This window comes from Panthera uncia (genome assembly GCF_023721935.1).
Source record: "Panthera uncia isolate 11264 chromosome B3 unlocalized genomic scaffold, Puncia_PCG_1.0 HiC_scaffold_1, whole genome shotgun sequence".
Classification (NCBI taxonomy): Eukaryota; Metazoa; Chordata; class Mammalia; order Carnivora; family Felidae; genus Panthera; species Panthera uncia.
The window spans coordinates 79,333,028-79,352,317 of NW_026057582.1; the positions used below are offsets into that span (position 1 = coordinate 79,333,028).

The 19,290-nt window shown below is 36.9% G+C and overlaps 1 protein-coding gene across 3 annotated transcripts in view; it reads left to right on the top strand.

Annotated features, from left to right (window-relative positions):
* Nucleotides 1–19,290, top strand: part of CDIN1 (CDAN1 interacting nuclease 1) — a 274,081-nt gene that overhangs the window by 31,579 nt on the left and 223,212 nt on the right. For all 3 annotated transcript variants that reach the window (XM_049613299.1, XM_049613298.1, XM_049613297.1), the window contains exons 2-3: nt 18,131–18,176; nt 19,065–19,129. In XM_049613299.1, the coding sequence (XP_049469256.1) occupies nt 18,131–18,176; nt 19,065–19,129 (111 nt within the window). The remainder of the gene's footprint in view (nt 1–18,130; nt 18,177–19,064; nt 19,130–19,290) is intronic.

The following is a 19,290-nucleotide window of genomic DNA, read 5'->3' on the forward strand; positions in this document are numbered from 1 at the left end:
CTTAAAAAAAAAAATAATAACTGTAGAAAATAATAATAATAATAATGATTGTTCTGAATTTTGTGATATAGTCCTCTTAAAGTGACAGCAAAGTCTAAATCAGATTTGATGTTTCTTTTATATTTGGTATGGCCAGAATTTCTAGGCCTTAAAAGTTACTATGTTAATTAGCATACACCCTCTTATTTTTCTTGTAAAGCTTACAATTGCTTATTTTGAGGCACCACAGTTTTTGAAAACAAAAAATCTTCCCCTTTAGCAATGTTATGTCTATTATGTATTCACATAGTGTCTTTTCTTTTTTTTCTAATTTTATTTATTTTGAGGGTGGAGGAGGGGCAGAGAGTGAGCGAGAGAGAATCCCAAACAGGCTCCGCACTGCTTGATCTCACAAAAGTGTGAGATGATGATCTGAGCCAAAGCCAAGAGTTGGACACTCAACTGACTGAGCCACCCAGGCGCCCCTACATGTTGTCTACGTGAATATTTATTCTTTGTTCTGTGAGCTGCGTTGTTTTTGCATTTTCCCTTAGAATGTATATGTGTGTTTGATGTGGGGGTATGCACATGTTAAAGAATCAGAGGAGGAGGGTTATTCTGCATTTAGGTCAGTATGTGCAAGATCTTGTGCTAAATGTTGGTGACGTAAAGTTTATTTTCTTTTTCTTTTTTTAAATAATTTTTAAATTTTTTTTATTTTTTTAATTATTTATTTTAATATGAAATTTATTGTCAAATTGGTTTCCATACAACACCCAGTGCTCATCCCAACAGGTGCCCTCCTCAATGCCCATCACCCACTTTCCCCTCCCTCCCACCTCCCATCAACCCTCAGTTTATTCTCAGTTTTTGAGTCTCTTATGGTTTGCCTCCCTCCCTCTCTAAGTTTGTTTTTTTTTTTTTTTTCATTCCCCTCCCCCATGGTCTTCTGCTAAGTTTCTCAGGATCCACATAGGAGTGAAAACATATGGTATCTGTCTTTCTCTGTATGACTTACTTCACTTAGCATAACACTCTCCAGTTCCATCCACGTTGCTACAAAAGGCCAGATTTCATTCTTTCTCATTGCCAAGTAGTATTCCATTGTGTATATAAACCGCAGTTTCTTTATCCACTCATCAGTTGATGGACATTTAGGCTCTTTCCATAATTTGGCTATTGTTGAGAGTGCTGCTATAAACATTGGGGTACAAGTAAAGTTTAAAAGTAGAAAGACAGAACGCCTGCCTTAAAGAACTCAGAGTCTAATGACAAAAAGCAAATGAAGAAAGGAAGAATACTTTAAATTAAAGTGCAACATGAGACTTATTTATGGGCTCAGTAAATCCAGAAGTCTGAAGGGTTTCTGAGCTCTTAGACCAAAGCAATTCTATTCAGAGCTGTTGAACAGCAGGGCCAGTGCCCCCAACAGCCAGGGAAAGAACCTTCTAGATACATTTTTGAATGCTTAAAATTCAGATTTTTAAGAACACTGTCTTTCTCAGTGTTTGGTTTTTTTGTTCTTGGGTTTTTTTGTTTTGTTTTGTTTTGTTTTGTTTTGTTTTTTGGTTTGAAGCCATGTGGTTTCCTCTGGTTTTCTTCCTGGGACATTGTGTAATTGTCAGAATTCTGGTACGGTTCAGGTTTAACATAGTCATTTTGGAAACTCCCAGATTATCCTCCTTCATATTTTTATTCTAAAAGCAATTCTGAAGGAGAACCTTTGCCTTTGCTGTGTCTCAGTGGAATTTAACATTGGGCCAGTGAGAGAATGTAAAGAGAAACTATCTGAAAAGGAAAATGAGAAGCAGCATGCTATAGACTAACTTCATCTCATTGTCTGGAGGACGCCATTCTCTTAGCCATCAGGATGAGAGCCACATCTTAAGAGTTGGTGGAAAGGTGAACCAGGACTTGAAGTCACAAGATTGAGTTTTGAGAGGCTCAGTCCTTCAGGAACTAGATGTGTCTGTGTATGTTTTAGTAATTTTTCTGAGCCTACATTTTTTAAAATAAATTTTATTTATTTATTTTTGAGAGAGATAGAAGGAAGGAGAGAGCGAGAGCGAGAGCGAGAGAGCGAGAGAGAGAGAGAGAGAGAGAGGATCCCAAGCAGGCTCCACATCTTCAGCACAGAGCCCGGCATGGGGCTCGAACTCATGAACCGTGAGATCATGACCTGAGCTGAAATCAAGAGTCAGACACTAAACCAATTGAGCCACCCAGGCCACCCCCTGAGCCTACATTTTCAAATCTGGATACAGTCATGTCAGTCTTGCTGAACTGATACCCAGTATTGTTTTAAGACTGTGATGTATATGAAATTGTAAAGTATTATACTTGTTTTAGTTTATGGAAAAAAATTTCATTTAAAAAAATTAATTTTTGTTGCTCCCCACCCCCCTCCATTTAGAGGGACAAACTCCTTGGTGTTAGCTTTTTAAAATGTGGGAAATGTGACATCCGGTATAATATTTAGGAAAAGGCTTTGTTGGCTGACCTGACAAGTTCAAGTTCCGGTGTTGTGTGTGTGTGTGTGTGTGTGTTTCTTTGAGGGCTTTTAATAGAATTGCTTTGGTCTAAGAATTCATGATAGACTAAATGAAATCCTTCAGTCTGCTGGATTTAGTGAGACCATAAATTAGCCTCATGGTGAATGTACCTTTCTTTTTCCCTTTTCGTTTGACACAATTCATTGAAATGATGACTACCCATAAGTGGTTAGAATTTTATGTGTGGGAAACTTGAAGACAAAAACTTTTGAAAGTAAGGTGTTTGTTTCTTCATAGCATCACCTGTATTTGATCCTCTTCAGGGTGATTACACTTAAAAGTAGATTTCAGTATATGTTCCCTGATATGTGTATCTTAGAACTGAAAGGGTATATATTCAGATGGACTTTTCAGCATTTTTACTGTCACAATAGGGCAAAGCTGGGCATGATCCAGTTTTCTTCAGGGGACTAGAGTAGGCTTGTGGATGGGTATGGACGATTGGACCTGCCTATAGATGCTCACTCCCCCTTTAACTGCTCTAGAAAAGGTTGGGAGCAAACAGAGCAGGTGTTGTGTAGAGAGAAGCACTTGTAGGGAGTTCTGTCCTAAGGAGCGGGGCCCAGCAGCCAGGCTGGCACTGGGTTGGGACATAAGGTCCTGTCAAGAGCAAATTCTCAAGTAACTGTAACACTAGAGAAGTTTGGAAAGACAAGATCCCCATTACACAAAAATTCTGGGAAACATATTTTACCTCAGTGGTCTGTGGGTCGAGTCTGGAGAAATAAGAGCCAGTGTAACAGCAAATGGGACTTAACCTCAGGCGCTGGAGGGTCTGGCCAAAGCTACTCAACATTTCTTCTCTGTGAGGTTAAGGTTGGTGTGGAAGTTGTGGGTGGACAGACGTCAGGTCAAGTAGCTCTAGGAGGAACCAGGTAGAGCCTGGTGCTTCTAGAAGGTACAGCTTCTTCCCCAGGTGGATGCTGTCTTGAATTACCTCAGCATTTCTGTCAGGGAAGCCAGTCTTTCTGGTTTCCTCCGATTTGGGAAGGGAGTGCAAGCCGCTGGGGGTCATTCTGATGCTGAGAAGAGGAAAAAAAAAAAAAAAAAAAAGCTTCTTATATCCAAATGCAGCTTTTCTAAATATTGGGATACACAAATTTTTGTAGCTGCTTATGCACTGGGCACATCCAAATTTGGGGAGACTCTAATACAACATAAATGGCAATTCTGTAGCATAGGGGGCATCTGCTATTGTGTTTTTTGGTTGGATGATATTTTTGGGGAACATACATGAAACCCTGTCATATTTTTAAGATATTACATATATATCAAGAAAAGGTATATTTTCCTCTCTGAATTAAAAAAAAAAAAACTTGGGGCGCCTGGGTGGCTCAGTCGGTTAAGCGTCTGACTTCCGCTCAGGTCATGATCTCACGTCCGTGAGTTCGAGCCCCGCGTCGGGCTCTGTGCTGACAGCTCAGAGCCTGGAGCCTGCTTCAGATTCTGTGTCTCCCTCTCTCTCTGACCCTCCCCCGTTCATGCTCTGTCTCTCTCTGTCTCAAAAATAAATAAACATTAAAAAAAGTAATAAAAGAAAAACTTTTAAGCTTATTTATTTTGAGAGAGAGCTCGGATGGGGGAGGAGCAGAGAAAGAGAGGGAGAGAGAGAATCCCAAGCAGACTCCGTGCTGCCAGCGCAGAGCCCGACGTGGGACTCCAACCCGTGAAACCACGAGATCATGACCTGAGCCGAAACCAAGAGTCGGATGCTTTACCAACTGAGCTACCCAGGCGCCCCTCCTCTCTGAATTTTTTTTCTTATATAAATAAGATTAAAACCGTTAAAAAAAGCATAAAAAAAGAATAAAGAAATTATCTGTAATCCCAAACTCTTACACATTTTATACAATTATGTCTTCTTTTAGAGACCCTGAACATATGCTTACTTAAAGTTATAATTATAAATATAATATAAATATAACTTTACATGTAATTTTTTTCACTTCAAATTATAGCTAAAGAGATATTCATTTTTAGTCACTACTGGTTGCACATTAACTTTCCTGGGTGATGAATTCAGATCTGTGGAGTTGAACTTAATGGTGAAAAGCTGGAAGCTTTTGATGCAGGATCCATTTTTGTTGTTGTTGAAGCTAGATTAAGTAGATTATTTTTAACTAAGAATCATGTGATACTAGAGTACTGGTTCTTGAAGGTAATTTTATCTCTTGGATGCCATATGAAGAGCATATGTTCACATGCTGACTTTATTGATTTGATTAAGATACTTCACCCCTACCCTTCAGTGTCTAAAATACTACTACTACGTCTATTATTATAGTGATAGAAATGAAATAAAACAGAGCTTGATACCTAAGAAGCTCTTCACCATCATTGCTATCTTTGTCATCATTATCACACGATCACCAAGATAGTAGGTATTTGTTGAGTTTCTACTCTTTCATTAAACGGATGGAGTTCAACAGAAATGCGAAAAAGTTCTAGATAGAATATTCTTTAAGAAGTTAGTGTATAAGAAGCATAATCGTGTTGTGCATAGTCTTTGTGACTGAACTCCATCTCTGCTCATCCTCTGGTTTCTCTGAAGACACAGAGAAGTAGGGAAGGCATTTACAGCCATTTAAAATTGGGTTTATTGGAGTGAATGACATTAAGTGCTGAGATTAACTGCCAAAAGGATTTGCTTGTGAGTTAAGAGTAAAAGGCTTGTGGTTAAGAGTTAATATTTTGTGTTTAATAAGAGAAGAGCTTAATGTATTTTAAGGCATTCCATTTGTTGTTTTAATATTCTAAGCATTTATTATTAAAGTGGGGTGGTTGTGGACTAATTATAGTCCATATCATGATGATGAGGAGGTTTTTAGAGAAGATTGAGAATCTACATTTTTTTCCCCCAAACTAATGTAGTAGGGAAAATATAGCATCTGAAGCTTCAAATAGTTTGCTTGACCTCATAAGATCACAACTGAAGCTATGTAAAGCACTAAGTTTTCAGGAAGTTACTTCAGTGTGGATTCCTGCATTTCTTTGTTAAAATTTTAAAATCTTTGTTGAAATCTTAAATGAAAAGCATCAGTTTGGTAACTGGAGGTTGGGAGTAGGGAATAAAACACTGGGAAGGAGTATGAAATTATTAATACCATTATGTTAATATGATAATATTTAGGAAAAAAGTAAAGATGATAGTGTGATTTTTATAAATTATAACAACTATAAAGTGAATTTGGCCAGTCATTTTTACTAATTTTATATAAGATCTCTGACCTATTAAATTAAGAAAGATTAGGGGTATAGAACGCATACTTTTGTACAGAAGAATAAGAAAATTTTTAAATGGTTTTAAACAATATTTCTAAATTTTTTTACTCTGTGGAAAGGTTGCTAAAGCAATTGTGCTTGAGGTCACAGAATTAGATTAGCCTGAAGATGTTCATTCATTCATTTACAACAAGAGTTGGCAGAATGACTGGGTAAATTTTTATTTTAAATACTTGAGAAAGTGAAGTTAATTTATTTGGCTTTGATAAGCAGCTGTTTTAAGAAAACTGTCTGAAGTGGATCACAATCAGTAATCTTTTTAGCACTGGATATTACTGAGGAAAAATCAACATTGTTATTTGGTGTTATTTTAGGCCTAAGTCTTTTGCAAAAGAAAAGGCAAAATGACACAGTGTGTAGAAAGATCGCAATTATCAGTTAGTGGTGACAGTTGCCTCATCCCGTTCAAGGTAATAATATCATAGATGGCCTATTGAATTATGCTGAGTGTTGTTTGCTAGAGAAGTGATTTTGTCACTGTAATAAAAATTGGTACTATGGTTTTTTGGTATCTCATTTTGTGTCTTAAACCCTTTTGACAAATACCCTTCTGAAACTAAACTCATTTTAAATGTAAGCGTTACCTGTATTTTCCTCAGCATCAGCCACCATGATAAAAATCTTGAGACCCAAACCAATCATTCAGTTTGAAACTGTATTCAATTTGAGGTGTGGGCCTTTTTAGTTTCTCATGGCCTACTTGTCTCTTTTCCTGGGATTATTTAGTTCAAGCCAGAGACCTTCTCCAAAAACAAAACACACCCCCACAAAACTCTTTCAATACTTGAATAATTGTGAGTTTGAATATTATTACATACGCATATATTTTTATATGCAAAAAATAAATTTTTTAAAATCAACTTTTAAGGTAAGCTTCTGGTGTCTCTTTTATTAAACATCTGTCTTCAGTCTTGTATCAAAAAAATAAGGTAATTTGGGAGAGACTGGGATTTCAGCAGTAAAATAGTTTTGGCATTAGACCCAGGAGGTGATTATTTAACCTCTGCTGGGGGACTTGGTACCTTATAATCACAGGTGAATGAAAGGAGTTAATTACTTTCCTTCATGTTCTCACCCTGTGGTCTGATTACTTTAAATGCTTAGAAGTCTTAATAAACAATTTAATCACTCTAGCTATTGACCTAGAATAGACCTGTTATGTTAGGCCCACAAAGAAATGTCCAGTGTCAACATGATTACAGGTCATTATTATTAGGATTAAGGCACAGATTTTTGACAAACTATACTTAAAAGTTTTAGAGCTGTAAGCAGAGAGAAAATTAACAAATTTAAACCTTGAAGTTGCAGAATTGATAAAAATCATAGAACTTTTGAGATGAAAATGAGTTCAAAAGTCATAAGTCTGTGTAGATGGTAAAACTGAGACTTAGAAATATCAAGTGATTTTCACAATTTGATTTTAAGCACTTCCAGAATGAAAATGATTGTTCCTATTGGTACTCCCTTGATAGTACAGCTTTTGATGTTCCCCATTGTTTAAAAAATAATTATGGAAAACACAAAGATATCTATCAGAAATATGTAAGAGAAAACTAGTATTCTGAAGGACTAAAAAATGGTCTTGAATCAGGGGAAATGACACATTACCTGGAAAAACACTTTCATTATTGTAGCGTCACATTTAAAATTTGCATTTGTACTAGAAAAAAAAGAACTGTCATAGAGAAAAAAATTAATAATTTTGATCTCCTGTTCATCACATCGTTTGGTGATGAGAAGTGGGGACTTTGTGGGTTTGGGATCTCCTGGTGATACAACATATGTTCTAGCATAGTATCTGTTTTTGTTTGTATTTATGGTTTAGTTTATACACATTGTTAATAGATACGTTATGATTACTGAAATAACAAAACTATGTGATATTCCCACCTGTTAACATAAAGTGTTACTCCATTAAGCCCTGCTTGTAGCACAACTTATTTTTTCCTTGATTTATATGATAATGCTTTCTGTAACATTGGCCAAATCATTTCGTCTCCATTACCTTTACTTTTGTTGTTTCTAAAATGAGAGGGTTGGGTTAGAAATCCTATGATATCTCATCTCTTGAGATACTCCTTTCACTAAAATAACTTGATTTAATAATACTTGCATGTTCTATGGGAGTATCCTGAGCCCACTTATTACTAGAAAGAGTAAAAGTTTTCCCAAGTAGAATAAAGAGAAGAACATTCTAGACTCCAGAAAGAACATGGTGATTTATAATGATGTGGTGAGATTAGGGGTGCTTAGGGGTTTGAAGATGGGAGTGTGAGAAGCTAGAAAAAAGTGGTCCAAAGTCAGATTGAGAAAGGCTTTGAGTGCTCTGCTGAAGAGTTTAAACTTCATTCTTTGTTTTAATGTTTTTATTTTATTTTTGAGAGAGAGGGAGAGAGAGAGAAAGAGTGTGTGAGCAGGGTGTGGGGGGATGGGAAAGAGAGAGAAGAAGACACAGAATCCGAAGCAGGCTCCAGGCTCCCGAGTTGTCAGCACAGAGCCTGATGTGGGGCTTGAACTCAAGAGCTGTGAGATCATGACCTGAGCCGAAGTCAGATGCTTAACCGACTAAGCCACCCAGGTGTCTCAAACTTCATTCTATAGGTAGTTGAAACCTCCTGGGATTTTCAGGCCCAAAAGGTAATGTAATTAGATGTGTATTTTAGGAGCTTGGTTGGTCAATTGGAGGTTGGATTAAAGGGTATAGAGACTGGAAGCAAGGGAAGTGAGTGAATCAGGAAGCTATTTAGCAAATGAGTAAATATGAACAACTTTCAGGGGTAGAATCAACAAGGCTTGGTGACTTGATAGATGAGGTGTGTGGGAGAGGGAAGAATCAAGAGTGACCCAGAGGTTTCTAACTCAGGCGTCTGTTTATAGAAATAATTCGTTTAAGAGAGGTTGGGGCTGAACTTCATTTCTGGGAGAGAGGGGGTGGTGGTAAATTTGATTTTAGAATACTTGTAACCAAACAGGTGAAATATGCCATAAGTAGCAATAAAATGGAGACCAAGTCTGTGGAGAGATGGAGGACAGAAAAAACATATTTGGGAGTTACAGAAGTGGTTATGGGAACACAGCAGGATGTGCCATCACCAGGATGAGCATGTAGGGTGAAAGAGAAGAGGGTTGAAGAGACATTCTGGGAAACCACAGGAAAGAGGATGTGCAGCCTGTGGGAGAGAGAAAGATGGGTGTTTAGCAGGGTAGAAGGAAAATCATTAGAAAACAGTACCCTGGAATTCATAGGAGGAAAGTTTTTTTTTTTAAAGAAAAGAAGGATAATAGTAAGTGCAAAATGTTGTCATGAGGTCAGTTAGGATAAGAAATAGACACATTGGGGTGGACATACCCCAAAAACCAAAAGCATACTTGAAACACTGTATGTTAGCCAACTTGACAATAAATTATATTTAAAAAAAGCAGACCTTTGCTTCTGCTAAAAAGTGAAGTCAGAAGTGAGATTGCTGTGGAGTGGAGGCTGAATAGAATTTATGGAACCAAAGTCCTCCTAGGTAAAGTCATTAAGTCATGAAGAGAAACAGCGATGGACAGTAGTTTGAAACATAGGCAGGTGTGGCTCACGAAGACAGAGCATACTTGGAAGTAAATGAAGAACATGGTGGAAGATACAGAGTTGGAAGTAAGTTGAATTTTAACCAACAAAAGAAAGATTATAAATGTCTATATACAGCTATTGTTATTCATCTATCATTACCTATTCTGTCTCTGCAATCATAATAAAATTAGCACAGACCTAATTTGAGCATTTCTTATCATGTAGCTTAATCTGATTTATTAAATAAGGAAAAAAATCAGAGGAAATAATTGTAGGAAGAATTAATAAACACTTCTTACAAATGTATCTATTACTTATATATTGTGTTGAAGTTATTGGGATTGCTTTAAAGAAAAATGACCAGACAGTTGGTCTTGCAAGAGAAAGTGAGTGTTTCTCACCCAGGCTTTTTATTCTTTATCTGATTTATGTTATGGCTTATTCTAAAAAATTAATACCTAAATAAATTAGAAAGGAAATAAGTCTAGATAGTTAAGATTTTAACTAAATCAGAACATTTGGAATAGGGCAGGACTTAGAGCAGGAAGGAATCTTAAAGGTCAGTTTATCCAACTCCTCTTGGATTCTTCTTTTTTTTTTAAGTTTATTTATTTTGAGAGAGAGGGAGAGAGAATGAGTGGATGAGTGGGGGAGGGGCAGAGAGAGGGAAAGAGAGAGAATATCCCAACCAGGCTCTGTGCTAACACCTGCAGATGTGGGGCTCTGACTCAAGAACTGTGAGATCATAACCTGAGCTGAAATCGAGTTGGGTGCTTTACTGACTGAGCTGCTAAGGTACTCTTGATTCTTCTTTCTTGATTCTCTTTTATATTTTCCAATGTTAATTTATTTGCTAAGATCTCCAGTTAGCTAGAATCTCCTAGAATAAAATCAGTTCCTTTCTCTTTTCACACTAATATCTAATCTTTGAAATAGATTTCCTACAGCTGTTGGTATGTACCACCGTCATTGCTTAATTGGATGTATTTTTGTTATTTCCATCATGATTTCTTCTTTATGAGTTAGTTTGAAATGCATTTTTTTAAATTTCTGAAAATAAGGGCTTTTAGGGAACTATTTAATCATTGAATTCTAATTTAATGGTTTTTTTTTTCATGAGATGTAGTCAAGTCCTGAGCAGAACTTTTAATAGTTTTGTAGGGCTAAAAGACAAGGTTTAAGGAGCAGGGGCCACCAAGGTGGGAGCTACTCTAAATGTCCCAAACTTCAAGATGGGACCCTAAAGAGCTATACCCTAGGAGTAAATGTGAACTGAAAGTAAAACATCTACATGTCATTTTGAGGTTCACCTCCTTGGCCCCCAAAATTATTGCCTGAAATTGGACTAAGCTGATCCTAGACTTCTTTTGCTCCCAGAATCAAATCAGAATTATCTCTGGAGAAAGATAACATTATTTTAGTATTCAAATTATTTATAAACCAGTTTTTCAAGTAGAATGACATATAGTGAGAGATATTCAGTCACATAAGTAGACATGACAACATGAATGAAAGCTAGTGGAAGCTGTAGAAATAGACTCACAGGGTCTCTACTTACTGTAATACTAAATAGCATTTTTATAATTGGACTTTACTGAAGGAGTTAAGAAGATTGAAGCATATTACAAGGGACTTACTTGGAAAATAATCAAATAGAAAATCTACAAGTGGAAAATAACACAAACCAAATTTGGATGGATTTAACAGCAAATTAGACATTATTGAAGAGAGACTTAATGAACTGGAAGATAGAACAGAAGAAAATACCCAGAATGTAACATAGGACAGCAAAGAATAACAGAAAGGTGGAACATATGAAGAGAGAGTAAGAGTTGGAGGATGTAGTAAGGTGGCTCAGTACACGTATTTGTAGTCTCAGGAGGAGGAGATTGCTAAAGCAATGTTTGAAGAAATAACAGTTAAGAATATTCCCCAAATGATGAATGATATCCAGCCACATATAAGAAGTTCAACAGATTCTTAGCAGGAGTTTACAAAATACTGTAATTAAAAATCCTAAAAACTAAAGGTTTTTTAAAAACTCTTGAAACCAGATAGAGAAATAAGTTACATTTATCATTGAGAGAGCCAAAATTTGGTATCACCTACACATCTGTACTGATGGATTTATTAAACAAAAGTTACTCCAGAAGGAAGAATGGAGAAGAAAGAAATGAAGGGCAGTGAAATGGTTTACATGTTGGTATATCTGAATAAACAGAGACTGTATAAAACAATAGCAGTGATTTTAAGATATATGCAGAATTAAAACAATGCCCATACTATCTTATATTACAGGAGAGGAGAACTATAGATAGTATCATAAAGTTTCTGTATTTTCCAGGCAGCAGTTCATCACTAATTAATAATAAATTTTGATCATTTGAGGAGGCATATGATTATGTAGGATAATCAGTAAAAAAATAGTATAACTTATAAAGAATGTACAACTTCCAAGTTGCTGGTGTTCAAATAGTGAAGAGTAAGTATTAAACCAATGAAAACTAAGAAAGGAGAGAGAGAGAGTGTATGGTGGGTAAGACAGTAAGATCAACTTAATCCTAGATATATCAGCAATTACATTAAATTTAAATGGCTTAGCTGCAATGTGGTATCTGTGTAAAGGTAAATGTATAAATTACTGGAAAAGATTAGAAAGTCCCAAAATAGACCCTCAGATACTTGGTTTCCTCAAAGGCAATAGTGATAATTTGGTGGGCACATGGTATGTGGTCAATTAGATATTTTTACGAAAAGAACAAAAACAAACTGCAATTCCTGTCTTAATGTACAGATTTAAGATAGACCATAGACCTAAATGTAAAAGCTAACATTATTAGGCTTCTAAAAGAAAATGTATGAAAATATCTTCATGACTATAGGTAGGCAAAGATTTCTTAGAAAAGACATATAGAAAGTGTGAATAGTCAAAGAATTGATAAATTGAATTTCATCAAAATTAAAGGCTTCTGCACTTCTTTTCATAAAGAAAATGAAAAGAAAAGCTATGGATTGAAAGAAAGTGTGACAAGCATGCTCAGCAATGGGGACTGTCCTTTAATGCTGGTGGGACTTTAAAATTGTCATGAACACTTGGAAATACTGTTTGATAGTTATCTATGGAAGCAAGAAATGTGTATGTCAGATGACTCAGAATTTCACTTCTCTCTCTCTCTCTCTCTATATATATAAGTGAATATATATATATAAGTGAATATATATATATAAGTGAATATATATATATATATATATATATACTCATTAGAAACGCGAGCACTTTTTCACATAAAGATGGGCAAGATTGTTTACTGCAGCCTTATTTTCATTAGCAAAAGACTGGAACCAGTTCAGATGTCCATGAACAATAGAAGAGACGAATGTGGTATACACTTATACAATAGAATACACTGTATAACAGTGAAAACAATTTAACTGCCCTGAAAATAACTGGATGACTTTCACAGACATACTGTTGCATGAAAGAAGCCAGATACAGAAGAACACACTGTGGTTCCATTAATGTAAAGTTAGCACAAGGCAAAGCTAACCTGTACAGCTTAGTGATACATATTTGGATGGTAAGACTACAAAGAAAAGCAGGAAAGAGATTAACAGAAAGATCGGGTTCATTTGTGAGAGGGAAAGGTTGGTGATTGAATAGGGTGTTTTTGGGGGTGCTAGCAGTGTTCTATCTGTTGACCTAGTGGCTCTGTATGTTTTTGTTTTTTATATACTAACCCACTGTTTCATGTTTTTTTTAGAAATGTGTCTTGTTCACAATAAAAATAGTTCAAAAAGAGAAATATTAATAGCAAATATAAATGTTAATATCTTACATAATGAAGGTATTTTACAAGATATGTTCAAAACACATAATTTTTAAAATGTGTGTGTCTAGACACAGACACACACAGAGCAGACACAGAGTAAAAACACAGGAAAGATTCATGTCAGAATGCTAACAATGGACATCTCTGCATTTTACATAGAATGCATACTATTTTATAACCAAGAAACTCTTCATTAAATATTATTTAATAAAATTAGCACTTGTAGAGGGTGTTGTCCTCTATAGAGAAGACTGATTGGGTTATTTATACTGTGTTGTTCAAGGAAGGATTTAAAGCTGCTTTGTATGCAGTAAATAACATTTTGAGCAAAAGACATGTATGCATTCACATAGAGACACTTCAGGCAATGGTGTGGTTATTAACAAAACATACCTTAGCTGCAGGGAGAATAATGGAAATTACCCAACAATTTTTTAATCCTAGACTGTTTCCTGAATTCAATAGTTCTTTTATATTTCAACACAAAAAAGAACAGCATTTTTATGTAGCTGGTAAAAGGAACACTGCAGTTTGATTTTTTTAAAAAAGGGAATATTGTCTGAGGCCATGGAATTTGGTCAAAATGCTTGACATCCCATGGCTTCAATTTTCTATGAAAAAAGCAACAATGCCTATACCTCGCAGGTTGTCTGGAGTGTAATGTGATATCATATAAATGCTCAAATGGGGGTACTTGTATACCTGCCTTGTAGAACTGATTTCTGGGAAGTGTTGGAAAGGCAGTTTCATTTTGATTTCATAGCGGCGGGGGGTGGTGGGGTTGGGGAGGCTCTCCATTTCAGATTTGTGCGTAGGTGTGTAGGAAGGTGGGAGCGAGGGAGGGTGGATGCATTGCTTTCATAGAAGACCTTCCCTGACCAGTACTCTGCATCATTAACCACGTAGAGCCAGTGTTCCATTGCGCTCTTTCACAGACTTAGAGAGGCTGCAGCTTGTAACTGGGAGGTCTCCAAGTCTCTTGGTTTGCAGGAGTATCCTGCTTCATGTCCCTTTAATTGGTTTACTGCTTTCTGAGTCCCAGAAATAATATTTATTTTGCTCAGAGAATTTTGAGCTCAGTAGGGTGTAGACATTTAAGCTTCCCAGATTCTGTAGCAAAAGGAACTTGAAAATTAAGTAATGGTACTTACTTTTTTATGGTCTTTTTTTCAGAGGTTGGGTATTTGAGAAGAGGAGGAACATAAAATGTGTGGTATCTTCTTCGTTAAGATTCTGTTTTTTTAAGTCTCCACCTGGGAACTTGAGGACTTCCTCCTTGTATGAAAGTTGCATTGCCACAAAGTCTGTGCTCAGCTCTGCTCTTAGTCTCTGCAGCACTCATGGAATCCTCTGATGTTCATTTTCTCTAGTATCCTTCAGGTTACTGAATATCTTAGCTGGATGGATTTGTGGACATGTTAAGTTAAATTTTGAATGGGGAGCTGGTATATTGCCTTGTCGTATACCTGGCATTTGAAGAGTCCTGAATGCAACATAAAATGAGGGTACGTAGTACCCCATCAGTATTTAAAGTCTATATGGAAAAATCATATACACCCCCCTGCCCCCCAATTTATGATCTCTGGGCACATCAACTTGGTGACACAATGACAAGCAGAGGGACAATGTTAAGGAAGCCAAATATAGTACCTACCAGTTAAGAGAATTAGAACTCTTTCCACGTATTGCACCCCATGCACGTACCGTCATGATGGAGCACCCTTTCTCATTCTCCCTCCATTATGGCTCCTTCTTCCAGGGCACATAGACACCTGGGTGGGTTTGTTTCTTCTTTTTGAAGGTTTAAAAAAAAAGGCATATACTATTACTCAGAAGAAGTATGGAGGGTGCTCAGTGTAATTCATGGTTGCTTAGCAGCTCAACAGTGTTCTCAAGGACCTGGGCTTTTTCCATAGTCTCTGCTGATGCTCATTGTTTCGGCTCTGACCTCGTGCTTATTCCCCGCTGCTGCAACATGACTGCTACTGCTCATGCAGACACTTACACGTGACTCGGGCAACATTTTACATAGCCAGTCTAGGGGTCCACCGGCTTGCTCTTCTTTTCCCAGACAGCTGCAGGGTGAGGTGCTTAATCTGGGAGGGCAGCATGGGAAAAAAGACAAAACTGAGTTTTGAAGAGGTTTTAAATAATATATCTTGGGCATTTGTACAAAATAAGTGACTGTATTTTTGAACATGTAAATTTAAAACACGTATACGCTAGTGACGCATATAGGCTCCAAAGCCAATGTAGTCTTGAAATATGTGAGATTCAGAGTGTGATTTGCTTCACTAGATCCCTAAAAAATATGTTGGTACTTGACAGTGTTCTAATTTTTGCCTTTTGTGTTTGTTTTTTTTTTTTTTTTGCATGTACATGTTGAAAGTCTGTAAGTCAATTACTTAATGTTTCCTTTAATTTTTTTTTTAAATTTTTGATGGCATATTTCTCCTTATGCATGACCGTGGGACATTATAAGATGCTCAGTGAATACTGCTGACTGATTGTGGTATTCAAGATAGACTTTTTAGTTATATATTGTCTTTTTCTCCCCTCTTCTTTGGTTAAAAGCCATATTCCTTGTGAACCTACTGATTGTTGAATTTATTCCAAAACTCCTGCCCTCTTAGCCAGTCAAATCAAACACTGGGAGGTTGCAGTGGGAGAAGGGCAGATGTGGGAAGCCCTTCGTGGCTGTACCCCTGAAGACTGTGATGGCTCTCTCCACTTGCCTCTTTCCCTTTGGTATATCAGAATTAACTCTCTGGAGGAAAGTAACAAGTAATATACACTGGAGTCAATCAATGTCTCGTCGCAGTAATACTTTCCTGCTCTTTAAGGTGTGAGGCTTGTTCAGAACACTCTTCTATAAACTTAGCACATCGAGGAACAAACACATAGTCTGATTGGCAAAAACCCAGCAAATGACATTCAGCCCTATACAGCTTTGTCTTGTCACCCAAACCCAAAGCATTTTGGACCCAGGTCTGTCTGTCTTTGTTACTATGTTAAGTAGATCATTTACTCTATGTCGAGACCAGTTTTTACCTCTTCCTGGAATCTTTTCTCTAACCCCTCTGGCCATTGAGAAAATGGGTTACTCCATAGGCTGTGTCCACAGCTTCAGCTGAATTGAATTCTAAGCAGTTTTAAAGGTAGTTTCCTGGATAAAGACATGATCTCATCCTCCATTTTTACAGTACCCTCAACTCCTGAGCATCTTATCACGCTGAAGTCTTTATTCCTGGGTTTATTTCTCCAGCTGTCTCTTAACCTTCCCATTTTTGGTGTCCACACGTACACTTTTGTTTTATTCACAGTTTTGTTTCCTCCTCATTAGTCATTGGTCATTGCTCATTGGTCCCCAACTTGCCTATACAAGCACATTTATTTCCATCATTATTTTCTGATACTTAGAGACTAATATTTTGTTTATCATTAAATGGCTAACCTAAATATATTTTGCAGTATAATGAGGAGATGTGTATTTATTGCACATAAATATCTAACATATTGACTTATTCAGTAGCTTATAAAGATATGGGCTTAATTTTGCCTTTTTTTTTTTTTTTTTTCAGAAGTTGGTTGTCAGAAACCCTACCTGGGGCATGTGATTTCCTATGAAGTTCACGCAAGCCAGGAATAATAGGAAGATGTTAGAATTGTCTCTTTCAAAGAACGGTTTCTAGTTTTAAGGGGAAAATGAAAAAAATTGGATTATAATGAGTTTATAATTTTATTCAATCATTACTTAGGGCTTTTGAGTTATTGAAACGGGTCTTTAGTAACTATCAGTTTTCCTTGATGAATGTTTATAGTGGTTTTGTTTTTGTTTTTGTTTTTTTTTTTCTTGGTAATCTGATAAGAATGAAAAGTAGTTAGAAGCCAAATCTATGTTGGTATACAGAAGACGACAACACTGTGGCAGCAAGTAAAGAAATATGGTGTCATTGTTATTTCACACTCTCCAAATTACCTGTGATGAGCTTAAGAGGTTTCATTCATGCATAGAAAATTTTTAATTATTCATAGTGCTTTGGTGTACTATAAAAGTCGAATTATTAACACTGTAATTTGTTCAGATAGCATTTAGTAGGAAAATATATCAGAAATAATTAATTGTTCTCAAGATATGATAAGGTAGATCTATCTACAGAGGGCAATCAAAGAGTAGCAGTAGGATATTGATTGCTTTTTAGGGAAAAAAAAAATTCTGTTCCATTTCTCAATGTTAACAATTGTGAGAGGAAAATTCCCACTTGGGAAGAATGTTTTCCAGGTTGCTTCACTGCCAAGTCTTTGACATTGTGTGGAGTCTTAGATGAATAAGGCTTATGGCAGTCTTTGGGAATGACGGACTCCAACGACCTCGGCTTTCTGCTGTGCAGACCTCTGTTTTCAGCCCTGCTAGTGTCTGTAATAATGTTCCGGTGGTTTCTCAGTGCTACTTCCGGGGAAGACTAAAGTTTGTTCCCCTGACTCCAAGATAGCTGCGGAAGAGGATACGTGTCCACTAACAAAATAAATTTAGGATGTTGCCAGTGTGTGAACTGCACATTCTGCACTGTTTATGGGGTTTCACCCTTACCATTTACTGATGGAAATACACCTTGCCTCCTTTTGGTCTCCTTTGACATAGCTACGTGCTGCAGATAGGATTCATAATCATTCTAAAGTTAAAAAACATCTAAATTGTATGATAGTTTGCTGTGAGGCCATCCATATTTTTCCCTTTCCCTTTTTCTCTCTCCTTGACCTAGCAGCAGGAAGCCTTTGTTTGAGGTGTTCATCTGGAACAACTTTTCCACACTTGTTTTCATGTTCTGTTAGATTACAGGGCAGCAGGCCTACCTTTGAAGCTCCTTTCTCTTTTGTTTCTTTGCCGTGCACTCCAGTAATTAACTTTGTCCTTCTTTTATTTGTTCCAGTCAATCGCAGGCCACTCTGCTGAGCATCTTCTCCCAGGAGTACCAGGTTAGAAGTTTTCTCCTTTGTGAGGGTTGACAGGTGCCTAATTGAATGATGAATGTCCCTTTATTTCTTTGTAATTGAACTGCCAGCTCTCTGATTGGGTTGGAGGATGTTCTCCTTTCCACATCGAGCACCGCCTGCGTCTCAGTGGAGGCCTGCCAAGCCTACCCATCCATCTGTCTAATAACATCTAGCCTTTGCTTATTTGGTGGACCTGTAATAAATTATGCTAAACCATTATTATTCTGACAATAATAATTTCCCTGTGTTGCGTGGTTCCATGTGCTAAATGTTTGCTGACTTGCACTGTCAGTGCCGCTTTCCATTGCTGACAGAGATGATGATAAATGACCATTGCTGGAGTGGCAGAAGGCAAGAGAGGCAGAAAATGGAGTCATTTATCATGAGATGACAGGTGTCAGTCAAGTGGCAAGTCTCTATGGAATTACTTTTTGTAGTTTTCAAATAAGTTGTTTTTAAGCAATGTTCTTCCTGGTTAAAAATGGCAATTGGATTGTAAAACTAGAGTGCAGAGGACTTAGATGGAATTGAATTGAGGGAAAATTAATACAAAGGTTGAAAGAGGGAACAAGTTTTTCTTTGCCCTCTGCAACCCTAGGCAAACTTATTTAGATTCAATTACTGTGACCCCGTTGGCTTTTACATGTATACTGTACCTTGTGGTACGGTCTGAAGACATCCCAGCCAAGCAGCAGGGATTAAAATGCATAGCTTCATAGAGTAGAAGGCAAAAAGACCCACCGCCACCCAGATCCCCAAACTATTATTCAGCTGGCCCTATGTGCTAGACATTGGGATGAAGGAATACGTCATTCTGCTCTTGAACCTGATGTGTGACACAACATAAAGATCTTTTTTGTTTTGTTTCAGAAACATATCAAAAGAACACATGCCAAACATCATACTTCCGAGGCGATCGAAAGTTATTATCAGAGGTATGACCTGCCTGCCCCACTAGAGGGTATCATAGCACCTATTAATTGTAATAATAATTATGAATAAATTAGGTTACTAGATTAATTGTCTGTATAACATTCCAAGGCGTTGTGATATAAGTCTTACTTAAGACTTCAGGTATATCTTTGAGTGATTTCTC